General features: G+C 39.8%; 1 protein-coding gene and 1 long non-coding RNA gene across 2 annotated transcripts; one reads left to right on the plus strand and one right to left on the minus strand.

Annotated features, from left to right (window-relative positions):
- Positions 1-6,360: 6,360 nt before the first annotated feature.
- On the minus strand, positions 6,361-7,002 carry LOC125490670. Its single transcript, XR_007267824.1, has 3 exons — positions 6,949-7,002; positions 6,551-6,714; positions 6,361-6,460 (listed from the first exon to the last, which is right to left on the minus strand). It is a non-coding gene; the product is annotated as an uncharacterized LOC125490670 (long non-coding RNA).
- A 172-nt stretch (positions 7,003-7,174) lies between these two features.
- LOC125490669 lies at positions 7,175-13,805 on the plus strand. Its single transcript, XM_048630590.1, has 2 exons — positions 7,175-8,627; positions 13,310-13,805. The coding sequence occupies exons 1-2, from the start codon at positions 8,279-8,281 to the stop codon at positions 13,570-13,572; spliced, it is 612 nt and encodes a 203-aa protein (XP_048486547.1). The 5' UTR covers positions 7,175-8,278; the 3' UTR covers positions 13,573-13,805.
- The last annotated feature ends 699 nt before the right edge of the window (positions 13,806-14,504 follow it).

The raw sequence follows: 14,504 nt of genomic DNA on the forward strand, positions 1-14,504 counted from the left end.
TATTAGATATTCTTATGTATATATATTATGTATAATATATTGTATGTATCGGTATATTTGTATATAGGTTAATTAGGTATAATATTAAGTGACTTAGGTTTACTATTCTTTTCCTTTTTTTTAAATTCTTTTTTTGTACACCTTATTACCTATTTTTTCCTGTACCTCCTGCGGGTTGACTGGCAGAAAATGCTTTTAGCGTTAAGTCCACCCTTTGTACTTTTATTTGTAATATCTGTACAATAAAGAGTTAAATAAAATTATGTTTACGTTCTCGCAACAATTTTCTTTATAAAATTATTTCCATTAAAACTACGCAGTGTTTGCTGCGGCGAGGTTTATTATTTTTCTAGCCGAGCTTAATTTTATAAAAATACTGATAGCAAAGAGGAAGAAAATAAATATTTTTGGTAATATCGATATTACTTTTTTTGCACTCAGTACTAACTAAAGACAAATGTCATTTAAGGGGATTACGAAACCTAAAATGCTAAAGTCGGTTTGATATACTTGATTAGATTGGAAAAACGGTAGCTTCTATCACTTTGAGAAAAATATATATTGTAGCAGAGGGTATACTCAACATGTTATTTACTTGAAATTGGTGCAGGATTATAATAAGTATGTTAAAAAAAATTGCAAACAGACCATGTCTTTTGCCATTTTTCGACTTATTATGAAAAAACCCTCGAAATCAGAGGGCCCATTTTCATGGAATCTTATATGTATGTGTAGGTAATTAAATTCTTAACAAAGTTACCTTAAATTTAAATTATCCTGTTTGTTTGATGTTTAAAATTTCGCTATATAAAACGCTAATTACCATGCCCACGCTCGAACGCAAAGTTACAACATATTATTATTATAACAGTCACCGCGCACACATCATACATATTACAAACTTATCCTATATATACATTATATTATATATTATACAAACTATCTACACTTCTATATGTACAGAATGACCGGTAAAAGCAAGTCATTATTAGTTGGACTTTTTAACGCGGGATCATTGGGCACAGGGCATGATGAACTCATAGCCACTGTACTGCGCTATGATGTCGACATAATGGCCATCAACGAAACCTGGCTCAGGGAAGGGGAGATAGACCGCGCGCCCGTCATACCCGGCTACAAACTACGCCACACGCCGAGACCGCCAGGTAAGCGCATGCGAGGCGGAGGCGTAGGTATGTATGTGAAAACGGGTCTTAAGGTAAGATTTCGCACACATCCCGCCGCGGCCGGCGTCGAACAAATGTGGTTAAGTTGTACCGTAAACACCATTAAACTACTTATCGGAACTGCCTACAGACCGCCGTGGCAAGACTGTAGTACTTTCTTTGATGCGTTAACGGATAGCATAACAGCTTTCACTAATTATGACCAAATCATTGTGCTGGGAGACTTTAACATTAATCTTTTACCTAATAGTACTGACTACAAAAGGCGTCATTTTGATGATTTTGCTCATACTGTTGATTTAAAACAGTACGTAACCGAAACTACGCATTTCACCACCAGCAGCGAAACCTTAATAGATGTCGTGTGCTCTGACTCGGAAATTAAAAGTTTAAATGTCGACTACATACCTACCCTAGGAAAGCATGCCTTTATTACGGTAGAACTGAATATAAAAAAACCTAAACCTTTGCCCCGATGGATTACTTACCGGCCATTAAAAAATATTATTTTGGAACAATTTAACTCTGACCTAAATTTAATTAATTGGGAACATATTAAAAGTTTGGATGATGTCAATCAAATGGTAATTACATTCACGGATTATATTATAAAATTATTTGATCTACATGCTCCCGAGCGCACTGTCCGTGTGAAGGCCGCCGACTACCCGTGGATCACTGATAACGTGAAGTACATGATGAGTTTGAGAGACGCAGCCCATAAACGGTTCCGTATCACTAACTCCGCTTCAGATAACAATTACTATAAGGACCTGAAACATTTGGTAAATGCAGCTTTACACAATGAAAAGCGAGCATATTTTCAGTCCAACATAAACAACAATATTAAAAACTCGGCGAAATTATGGCAGAATCTTAAGAATACTGTTCTCCGTAAGCACAAAAATGACTGCCTACCTGATAGTTTTAGCGATCCAGACATGATTAATAAGCACTTTCTTGACATTCCAGGTAGTAATAACATTAATTTATCAGATATAATTTATTATATGAAATCCTATAAATATGAAAGCCTATGGGCCAGACTTACTATTGCCAGACAATATGTGTATGTGTGTGTTGTGTATATACGGCCAAATTCTAAACACGAATCGTATCTCGAGTTGTTTAATAATATTGAAAGTGTATGTTCTAATCGCGATACAGCAAAAATACTTATATTGGGTGACCTAAATTTGAACAGTGCTTGTATTGAAACCTTAAACTATTATAATTGTTTCATGTCAATGTGTAACTTGTGTGAGTATAATAGTGTGAAAAATATGAAAGACGGAATGCTAGACGTGGTGCTGACGAGCCCGGAGCGGCGCGGCGCGGCGAGCGTGCGCCGGGTGGGCGCCGGCGCGGAGCTCAGCGCCGTGGACGGGTACCACCCGCCGCTGCACGTGCGCGTGCCGTACTCATTCTCTGAACAGGTAACATACCAAGATCCTTCTAATATAGATCATTCTAAAGATTGGAACTTTGCTAGGGCCAATTTCCTCGAGCTTTATAAATGTATTTCTAGTATAGACTGGACAGACCTATACAAAGTTCACGATGTAAATGTTGGTCTAGAATTATTTTATAGTAAGTTATACAATATATTTGATCACTGTGTTCCCAAAAAAATACGGAAGCCTACGAGTAGTCGTACATACCCTGTCTTCTACACGAAAGCAATTATCCGTGACATAGAATTAAAAGCAAAATATCACCGTACGTGGAAAACAACCGGTTGTGCGAGAGATTATATTGAATTTAAGAGATTACGAAGTAAGTTAAAACTAAACATAAAAGAAACTCACAAAATCTATTGCCAGAATATATCGCATAATTTGTGGAAGGAACCTTCCCAGTTTTGGAACTACGTTAATTCCCTGCGTAGTCGTGGAGGATTAGAACAAAAGGTAACCCGTGGGGTTACCGAGTACAGTGGTCCGGCTGCCGCATCCGCCTTCGCCGAGCACTTCCGGTCCGTGTTCCTGCCGGAGCCGCCCGCGCTCGACCCGCGCGCCGCCAGCGCCGACACCGCGCCGCACGCGCGCCGCGTGGATGTGCCGAGCATCTCTCTCAGTGACGTTACCAAGGCCGTGAAGAAACTAAAAGGTCAGACGTCACCTGGGCCAGACGCAGTACCTGCATTTATTATAAAAGGCTGCTTCGAAAACCTAGCAGATCCCATTGTATTTATTTTTAACCTTATTTTAACTACGAGTGAGTACCCAACAGTGTGGAAGGAATCAAGAGTTTCTCCAATACCTAAAAAGGGTACCAAGACTATGGTGGAAAACTACAGACCCGTGGCGATACTGTGTGCAATGGCGAAGGTGTTCGAGATGGTTCTCTACGACCGGCTCCTGCCCCAGTGTTTGCCTCACGTCACCAGCACTCAACACGCATTCTTGCCGCGACGCTCCGTGGCTACCAACTTAGTTACATTGGTAGATATTCTATCACAGGAGATCGACGCCAAATCGGGCAACCAAGTAGATGTTGTTTACCTGGATTTTCAGAAGGCGTTCGATAGGGTAGATAATGATGTAATGTTACTGAAACTTGGTCAGATGGGCTTTGTACCCAGACTGTTGAAGTTTTTTTCAAACTTTCTTAGAGACCGGAAACAATTTGTTAAATATGGTCCTTACATTTCAGATACCTATCAAACGCCTTCTGGAATAAGTCAAGGATCGAACTTGGGGCCTTTTTTATTTTTGCTCCTTATTAATGACCTACCTAATGTTGTCACTAACACAGGAATGCTGTTATTTGCTGATGATGTGAAGCTCATTGGGGTAATTAAATCTGCGGACGACTGTCTGAAACTGCAACATGACATCGACGCTGTACTTCGGTGGAGCGTCGATAACAAACTGTTTTTTAATTTTAGTAAATGCGAAATGATGAGTTTCACTCGCTCACCTTCGCCATTGCAATATCAGTATCTGATAGGGGGAGACGCCATCGCTCGAGTGACGGAGGTGCGCGATCTCGGAGTAACATTCGACCCGCAACTGACCTTCCGTCCTCACGTCATGAAGGTGACTAATGCTGCCTTCCAGCGACTCGGATTTGTGCTGCGCAACGCGGCGCCGCTCACGGCCGCGGCCACGCAGGCCCTGTACGGGGCTCTGGTGCGCAGCATCCTAGAAACAAACGCAGTGGTCTGGTCTCCACATGAAGATAAATATATCCTTATGTTGGAGCAAGTCCAGAAACGATTTCTTAGATATTTATATAAGAAAAAGCACGCTTACTACCCGTTTATGTACCCTACTAGATTTCTGGAAGGACATTTAGGTTACAATTCGATAGAGCTGCGTAGGAATTTGGCTTTGGTAAAGTTCATCTTAAACATTATCCGGAACAAGATTGATTGTATGGATCTTGTTGAGAAAACAATTAAATTGTTTGTACCTGATAGGTACCTAAGGGCGCGTAGCCACAAGTTGTTTGCGGTGCCGCCGTCGCGCACGAACCTGTACCGGTGCTCGCCCGTCGCGCGCGCGCTCGACTTCCTTTGCTCCCTGCTCGCTGAAGCACCAGAATGTGATGTATTTGTGGATAGAATGAGTTCGCTGATGAATGTATGTAAGGGAATGTTAGAGAGAAGTATGAAAGTGAGTGCTATATGTTAAATTAATATTGTAACGATTTGGGTTTTGTGTTCCTGTTATGTTACAATGTGTGTGTGTGTAAATAAATAAATAAATAAATAAATAAATTATGAATCTCACAGACATGGCACATACAAATTTAATATTTCACCTATCGACGAGCTAACGGTTGGCAAAATTATTAACAATTTTAAATCTAATGCACTCGGGTGCGATGGCATATCATTGGATATGATTATGCTGACGCTACCGCGAACCCTGGATATTATCACTTTTATAATTAACTTCTCTATTAAAACTTCTACATTCCCAGATCCGTGGAAAATTGCATTGGTTAGTCCTATACCCAAAATACCTACTCCGAGTCAATACAAGGACCTACGTCCGATAAGTTTGCTGTCATGTATGTCAAAGATTCTCGAAAAGGCTGTGTATAACCAAATGTCGCACTACCTGGAGGTTAATGGTATTCTGCCTGATGTACAGTCCGGCTTTCGTCGAGGCCGCAGCACCTCTACTGCCCTAATAGACGTGGTAGATAATATACTGGCCTCCGCAGACAAGGGTATGTCCACCATCCTCACCTTGTTGGATTTTTCCCGAGCTTTTGACACTATCAATGTTCCGCTGCTGATCGCAAAGTTGACATACTATGGTTTTGATGCTAATACGGTCAAATGGTTTTACAGCTATCTAGATCAACGCTCACAAATAGTTAAGCTGAGGAAATGTGATGGCAATACAGTTACTTCTGCTGAGTATCCAGTATCTAGAGGAGTCCCACAAGGTTCGACTTTAGGACCACTATTATTTATTCTTTATGCTAGCGATATCACCAACGAGATTTTAAATTGCAAATACCATATCTATGCTGATGACCTGCAATTATATATATCAGGATCCCCAACTGACGTCAGAAATACTTGTGATCTCATAAACCAGGACTTAGACCGTATTGCAACTTGGTCTGACAAAAATTTTCTTAAGCTAAACCCCGATAAGTCCAAGTTTGTTGTAGTCGGCACAAGGAAACAGGTACTAACTACTAATATCAATAACCCCAACATAAAACTGGCAGGAGTGGATATTGAACAGGTTAGCGAAGCTCGTAACCTAGGCCTAACATTCGACAATTATTTGAGGTTTGAAAAACACGCAATCGAAATGGTCAAAAACTGCTTCTTCAGACTCAAGACACTATATAAAATTAGACGGTACATTAATGTTGATATAAGAATACAGCTATGTGAGTCACTTGTTCTGTCCAAACTAAATTATGCTGATACTGTATATGGCCCATGTCTATTACGAAAAACTGAAAAGCTACTTCAAAGGGTACAAAACGCCTGCATCAGATTTTGTATGGATATTCCGCCCCGCTCCCATGTTACCCCATATCTCAACTCCTGCGGGCTACTGAAGGTAGCCGCCAGACAGCGGCTGCACCTTGCTGCGCTTCTGTTTGGTGTTATAAAGTATAAATCACCCCAGTACCTATACAACAAACTTGAATGGTCACGCGACTGTCATACAATTAATACTAGGGCGTCCACTTATCTTATGGTCACTCCGAAGCACAAAACCGCTTTGTTTCGCCACTCGTTCCGATTCACAGCCAGCTTCATATGGAACACGCTGAGGCCACCCCTACGTGACCTGAAATCAATGTCCACGTTTAAATATCGGTATAAAATGATTCTACTAGAGGAACAAAGAAAAGGGCCATAGAAAGTCATAGGTACTTACTTCGTAGGTATTCACGTACAGCAAGGACTCGGTGTTCCTTGGTTGTGACACGGTTCCAGACTGCCTAGCTGCAAGCTGCACGCAGTAGATCATCACCAAACTTATCATCATAACATCTGGTGTTGCTGTTTTTTATTCCGGTTACTCTGCTGCTTAAATTGACCCTGAAAACACATATTATATTTATTATATTCAATTTTATGTTGAGTATACACAATATTTTTTTATAATATATTAATGTCCACTAATATAATTATAGTCCATACTGTTTAGATATCTATTTATATTTTACCCGTCGTCGACATGACTTATTAATTATTTACCTACTACTTATTTCTAATTTCTGTGTTCCTATTGTCTTTTATTGCACCACAGTAATAATATTATTATTCTCTTACCTTTTATTTTGGTCAACGCAGCCTTCATCACGTAATGAAATTAACATTATGTGTTGAAGCACAACACTACGTGTGCGCCCCATCACTAGACGAGTGACGGCGCCCCCCCGCGCCCCGCACCCTCGCAGGCGCAGCCGCAGACTACGCGCCGCCATTCTGAGATTTCTGAGACTGCAAGCCATTCGATCAACATAACAAATAATTTCTTTGATTTGAAACTTTGATAAAGTCAATATATTTCTTGTAAAACGGATCTCCAACCTAGTTCTCATTGAGTAGATACCTGCGCCAGCAAGTTTTCGAGCCGGATACGGGCTTTTTGGAAGATCTGAAGACCAGGCGAGACGAAAATCGGAATCCCGAGGCACGTATCGGCGAGGTCGTTCAAGGGCAAGGTAGAAGATCCACGCGGCACCAATCTGCTATTCGCCGTGAACTCCACGAAAATAATCAAGATACAACATTCTACGGCCAGTCTCGAATCTCAAGAATCACAAGAAAAACCAGAAACCACGACCAGAATCGAAAAACCAGGAAAAGAGGTTACAGTGTGGTATTGCTGTGAGTTCGTTCCAATTTCAATTATCCCCTGTGTGCACAATTCAATTCACTATCTTTTTTTCCTAGTAAAAATCACGTAACAATAATAATTATCCCGTTTTAATCATCAATTAATTTTGTTAAAATTACCATTTTGGGTGTCATAACCTAATTATCTCCCATTTCTCCCGTCACCTGTCTATTTTTACACAATCGAAAGCGCATATTATTCATAAATAATCGAATCTATTCCCAATTTTAACCTACGTGTTTGCGTACCCACGTCATTAACTTATTGAAATCCATTTGCATCTGTCAATCCATTCAAGTTTATTCAGTTCAAAGGCCATATTTGTTTCAATGAACAGCTGTTTTCCCCAACACAGTGTATATTTTTAACAAATTGCATATTTTTTCTCGTTTTTTAACATATTGTTTTTATCTCATACATTCCAGTGAATCCGTCAGCATCGCTGTCGCGCGGGTGGTGCGTGCGCCGAACCGCCTCTAACCGGTTACGCAAACTGAGGTGGCTTCGATGTTTGCATTGCTTGCGTGAGCTCTTCTGCTGACCCATAGTAGCTGCCTGTTAAAATTTAAGTATCGCTTCATACACTTCGAGCTTGTTTCACTATTTTCTCAATTTTTACTTTATAAACAAAGTGTAAAACAGCTATAAACATTGATCGAATGGATTGCAGTCTCAGAATCATCTGAGAGACTTGGGCACCAGTTATCTTAGCTTAACTTCATTTCTTAGCCTACTCCATTAAGTCGCAACTCATTAAACATGGATATTAAATCATTAAAAAGGTCAAGAGCATCATTTAAATCAAAGCTTACAATATTTAAAACTTATTTAGACACGCTTTTGCCTTGTAAAGAGCTAAATAACTTGCAAATTCGAGAATTAACTATTAGAGCTAGTAAAATACAAGAAATGTACAATGAATATGATTCAACTCAAACTGAAATAGAAAATTTATCTGAAATTCCAGGTGACAAACATTTAGAACGGGAGAGCTTCGAAACCAGCTACTTCAGCACAGTAGCTGCCGCGCAGGAGGCGCTTGATAAGCACACGGCGGCTTCTGCGGCGCGGGACAATCAGTCGGTAACGGGTTCTAGTGCATTCTCAGGTGGGCCAAACCTTAAATTACCTACAATTAATTTACCGACATTTTCTGGTCGCTATCAGGACTGGTTAGAATACCATGACACATACAAGTCACTAATACACACAAACACTTCAATACCAAAAATCCATAAATTTCACTATTTGCGGAACACTTTAAAGGAAAGTGCTTCTATAATCATAAAATCATTAGAGTTTTCAGCAGAAAACTATGATGTTGCATGGGATTTGCTGTGTGATCGATACAATAATGATAGAATTCTAGTAAACAATCACATACAAGCTTTGTTTAACATACAACCAGTTGTTCAAGAATCCTCAAAGGCGTTACGTAACACAATAGATAGCATTAATAAAAATCTAAGAGCCTTGAAAACACTTAATTTACCTACAGAACACTGGGACATTCTCATCATCCACATGGTGACTAGTAAGCTGGATTCACACACAATGCGTGACTGGGAAACAGAACGCAATCATATAAAGTCTATACCTACTTTAGAAGAATTCAACTCATTTCTCAAAAACCGCGCAGACTTACTAGAGACCATGGAGGAAGCACAATCACAAAAACACACACGCAGACACAGCGACATCTCTCACAATCGTCCAAAAACTTTTGTCGTAAATCATAACCAAACACAAAAACAAACACAATATAATTGCCCTGTTTGTAAAAATAATCATTCCATTTACCAATGTCTAAAATTCAAATCAATGCCTATCGAGGCACGCATTGAAAAGGTAAATAAATTAAACCTTTGCACTAATTGTTTACGGAGTGGTCATGACGAACAACGTTGTAGATTGAGTTCATGTAGGCATTGCACAAAACGACACAATACAATGTTACATAAAACGGATTCTGCATCTACACAATCACAAACACAAACAAAATCAAGTAGCTCGCAGTCCCCCTGCCATGGGTCAAGTGACTGTGTTGTCTTACCGTCCATAGCAGGGCAAAATCAATCACAAATACCACAGAGTAGTCAGAACAGTATGGTAGTACAGTCAGACAACATTACATTGTCCTCTACTCATAACAGTCAAGTTCTACTTTCAACTGCAATCATAAACATAACCGATCACCACGGTAACAATCACAAAATTCGTGCACTTCTAGATAACGGCAGCACGTCTAGTTTTATTACAGAAAAAATACAAAAACAGTTGCAAATACCCAGTTATTCAACTTCAATTTCAGTACAAGGGCTAAATAAACAGTCTTCAAAAATAACACAAAGATGTGACGTGACTATATCGTCACTCACCAATAGTGGTTATACAACAAACGTCAATTGTTTCGTTGTTCCACAAATCACCCAGTTGATACCTACTACAAGAATAAATTGCGAGGCTCTCAATATTCCTTCGCATATCAAACTAGCAGATCCGACGTTCTCAGTTCCTGCGGAAGTGCATATGCTGTTAGGCGCGGATTTGTTTTGGGCGGTCCTATCTAACAACCGCATCAATCTAGGCAAAAATAAACCAACCTTAGTTGAAACAACACTAGGGTGGATAGTTTCAGGATCTATACAAGTTCCTTATTCTAAACACAACAAAATGCAATCCTATAATACAGTCCACTGTCATTTTCTAAATAACATTGAGCTTGAGGAAAAACTCGATAAATTCTTTGAATTTGAATCAGTTTCCACCACTCAACAATCCCGAACTAAAGGTGAGAGTGAGTGTGAACAAATATTTACACAAACAACCACACGCCACCCAGATGGCAATTTCATTGTTACAATACCATTAAAAGAATCACCTGAATGCTTAGGCGACTCATCACAACAAGCATTAATTCAATTTAAATCATTAGAGCGCAAATTCAATCGCAACAGTGAGTTTAAACAAAAATACACAGATTTTCTTGAAGAATATCAGACCTTAGGTCATATGTCAGAAAACACTAACCCACAAGACGACAAAACTTCATACATAATGCCACATCACGGCATTCTGCGTGAAGATAAACTCACAACAAAGTTGAGAACAGTTTTTAACGCATCGAGTATAACTAGTTCAGGCAAGTCATTTAATGACATTCAGTACATAGGCCCCACTGTACAAGATGATTTATTAAGCATACTGATTAGATTCCGTCAGCATAAGTATGTAGTGTCGTCGGATATAGAAAAAATGTACCGACAAATTTATGTAAAGGAGGAACAGCGAAGCTTACAACAAATTTACTGGCGATCAGATCCCAGTGAGCCAATCAAACTATACAAGTTAAATAGGGTCGCGTACGGTACAGCATCCGCGCCATATCTAGCTACCAGATGCCTAATGCAGTTAGGGCAAGAGTGTACAGACAAAAATGTAGGTGAAACAATCTTACACGACTTCTACGTCGACGATTATATCTCAGGTAATGATGACGAGCAAACCCTCATACAAACATGTAAGGGCGTCATACAAACACTACAAGGAGCTCATTTTCAGTTACGAAAATGGCGTTCTAACTCTGCCTCAGTATTAAACTCTCTAGACAATGAAAACAACAATGATGAACTATTATGTCTAAAAAATGACGAGTATGCAAAAACATTAGGTTTACTTTGGGCCTGCACAAAAGATTTATTGCTGTTTTCAATAACCAACATCAAACAAAAACACAAAATAAATAAACGCATAATTTTATCAACTATAGCACAAGTATTTGACCCATTAGGATTAATTAATCCTTGTATGTTACAGGCCAAAATTCTCCTACAGAATTTATGGGCGAAAAATGTTGACTGGAACAGTCAGTTACCAGCCGAGGTTGAGTCACAGTGGAACACATTTGTAAAACATTTACCGGAAGTAACCGAAATTCAAATTCCTCGTCGAGTTTTATGTGATTTCTACGTCAAGGTAGAATTACATACATTTAGTGATGCTTCTATAAAAGCATATTCAGCTTGCGTATATGTACGCTCACTGTCTAACAATGGCAACGTAAGTGTCCACTTACTGTTGGCAAAAAGTAAAGTTTCTCCTCTAAAACAAAAAATTACTATGCCCAGACTTGAGCTGTGTGGTTCTCTTCTGGCTACTCAGTTAGCAAAAAAGGCAATAGAATCATTACGTCTACATATAGACGCACAGTACTTCTGGTGTGACTCAACTATCGTGCTGAGCTGGATAAAAACATGTAAGCTAAAACTAAAACTATTTGTACTCAACAGAATAAATGAAATCACCAAAAATTCAAACCCTCAGTCATGGAATTATGTTCCCACAGATATGAACCCTGCCGATATAGGGTCAAGGGGTTTAAATGCAGCAAAACTTAAATCATCACTTTTGTGGTGGGGAGGTCCGCACTTCCTAGACCAAGCAGATATGCAGTTGCCTACTCAACCGCAAAACACAAATAGTGAGGAATTGCCAGAGATTAAGTTTCAGTGTCATTTATCTACTACTGAACCTCATGAAAATAATTTAGCACTTAACTTTTCTAATATTTGTTTATTACAACGTGTAATAGTACAAATTAAACGTTTTAAACATAACTGTTTCAATCGTAATAACAAAATAGTAGGTCTAATTACAGCATCAGAACTTGAAGACGCTATGCAGGTTTTATGTAAAATAGTGCAGAGTGATATGTTTTGTAAACAAAAATCCATTTTAATTAACAAAAAACCATTGCCGTCTAAAGATAAACTTTTAAGTCTTAATCCCTTTGTTGATGATGCAGGTATAATCAGAGTTGGAGGGAGACTGTCGAACACGAACTACGCCTACGACACAAAACACCCCATCTTACTACATGCATCACATCACATCACATCACTAAACTTTTAGCCCAACACTATCACAAAATACTTTTACATCCAGGGCCACAACTATTATTGGCAACATTACGCCATAAGTTTTGGATTATCAATGGGCGTAATTTAACTAGAAAAGTAACTCATACTTGCATAACTTGTCTTAGATTTTCAGGTAAAACTTACCAACCCATCATGGGTAACCTCCCAAAGCAGAGGCTACAAGCTGACTATCCATTCGCAAACACAGCAGTCGATTATGCGGGACCAATCCTGATAGCGAACAAAAAGGGTCGTGGCAGTCAGCTGAAAAAAGCATACATAGCCATTTTTGTATGTATGGCAGTACGAGCTGTGCACATAGAGCTCGTCACCGACTTAACTTCCCAGGGCTACATGGCCATGCTTAATCGTCTAATTTGCCGCAGGGGCAAGCCAGCCTCCATAACATCCGATAATGCTAAATGTTTTATTGGTACCTTTAATGAATTACCTAAATTTTTGAAACAAAATTCCAATAACATAATTAATGAAGCAGCTAAGATTCAAATTGAATTCAAATTCTCTCCACCATACAGTCCGCACTTCAATGGGTTAGCAGAAGCGTCAGTGAAGTCAGTCAAACATCACCTAAAACGAGTTTTATCAATGACTCACCTAGATTATGAAGAAATGTACACTGTCTTGGTTCAAATAGAGGCAATTCTTAATTCCAGACCCATAACCCCTATTTCATCTGATCCATCTGATCTAGTAGCTCTCACTCCTGCACATTTTCTGATTGGAAGAACGCTCACAATGCTACCTGCACCTCAGGTCGACAACGCTCCAATCAACACACTCTCTCGATACAAACGAGTCCAAGCATTGAAAGCACACTTCTGGAATCGCTATTATAAGGAGTATATTTCAGCATTACAGATTCGCAGCAAGTGGCACACCAATCGAGGTCAACTACAGCTTGGGCAGATGGTCCTCATCAAAGATGACCGGCTCCCACCCAACAGATGGCTGCTCGGTCGCATCACAGCCGTCTACCCTGGCACCGACGGCATCAACCGCGTGGCAGACGTCCTCTCCACTTCGGGGACCTTGAGACGGGCTTACAACCGGCTCTGCCCTCTACCCATGACGTTGGACCAGGATACTCCAGCTCCAAGGGGCCCAGCTTGTTGAAGCACAACACTACGTGTGCGCCCCATCACTAGACGAGTGACGGCGCCCCCCCGCGCCCCGCACCCTCGCAGGCGCAGCCGCAGACTACGCGCCGCCATTCTGAGACTGCAAGCCATTCGATCAACATAACAAATAATTTCTTTGATTTGAAACTTTGATAAAGTCAATATATTTCTTGTAAAACGGATCTCCAACCTAGTTCTCATTGAGTAGATACCTGCGCCAACATTATGTATCACTTTAGGTACTTATACACTGGAGCATAATGATTGTTGCTAGCTGTTCGTGGGGTACTTCATATGGTAGGTATCCGGGCGTGGGTGCGCGGGCGCCGCCTCGTCCCGTTATCTACGCACGGCTGGCGGGATGACGCGGGCACACTGAACGGGTCACGCCCGGATACTGAAAAATATTTTCACGCTGCAGGCTGTGGCTGTGGGTGCCGTTTCATAATGGCTACCCGCCAATGCTTATAAGTAAGTAGGCGGTACCATGATCGGCTGGCATTGTAAACCGGCTAATAGTACCTACTACTATTGTGCACTTTTATTTACTTTTAGTTTATGTTTTGTATTTCTACTCATTCTACCCTTTCTAATATTTATATTTATTACTTAATACAGATTGTACATATTACATTTTATCTATATACCTACCTAGTTACCTACCTTACACAAACACTGTCTCACCCACTATTTATTTATTTCTTTCCACAATTATAACCTATGTAATTATTAATATCTTATCACATAACACAACTCATCATAATTAATATATATATGTTACTGTAAAAGCCCGAACAACGGTAAATCCTAAGATTTACGCGTAAAACCTAAGATTTACCAACACTTAATGGTAAAAGCCCGAAAGATTTTGCGATTCGCACTTTTACCACTATTCACTTGGTAAATCTTAGGATTTACATTAAGGCA

The sequence above is a fragment of the Plutella xylostella genome, chromosome 26, assembly GCF_932276165.1.
Source record: "Plutella xylostella chromosome 26, ilPluXylo3.1, whole genome shotgun sequence".
Lineage (NCBI taxonomy): Eukaryota > Metazoa > Arthropoda > Insecta > Lepidoptera > Plutellidae > Plutella > Plutella xylostella.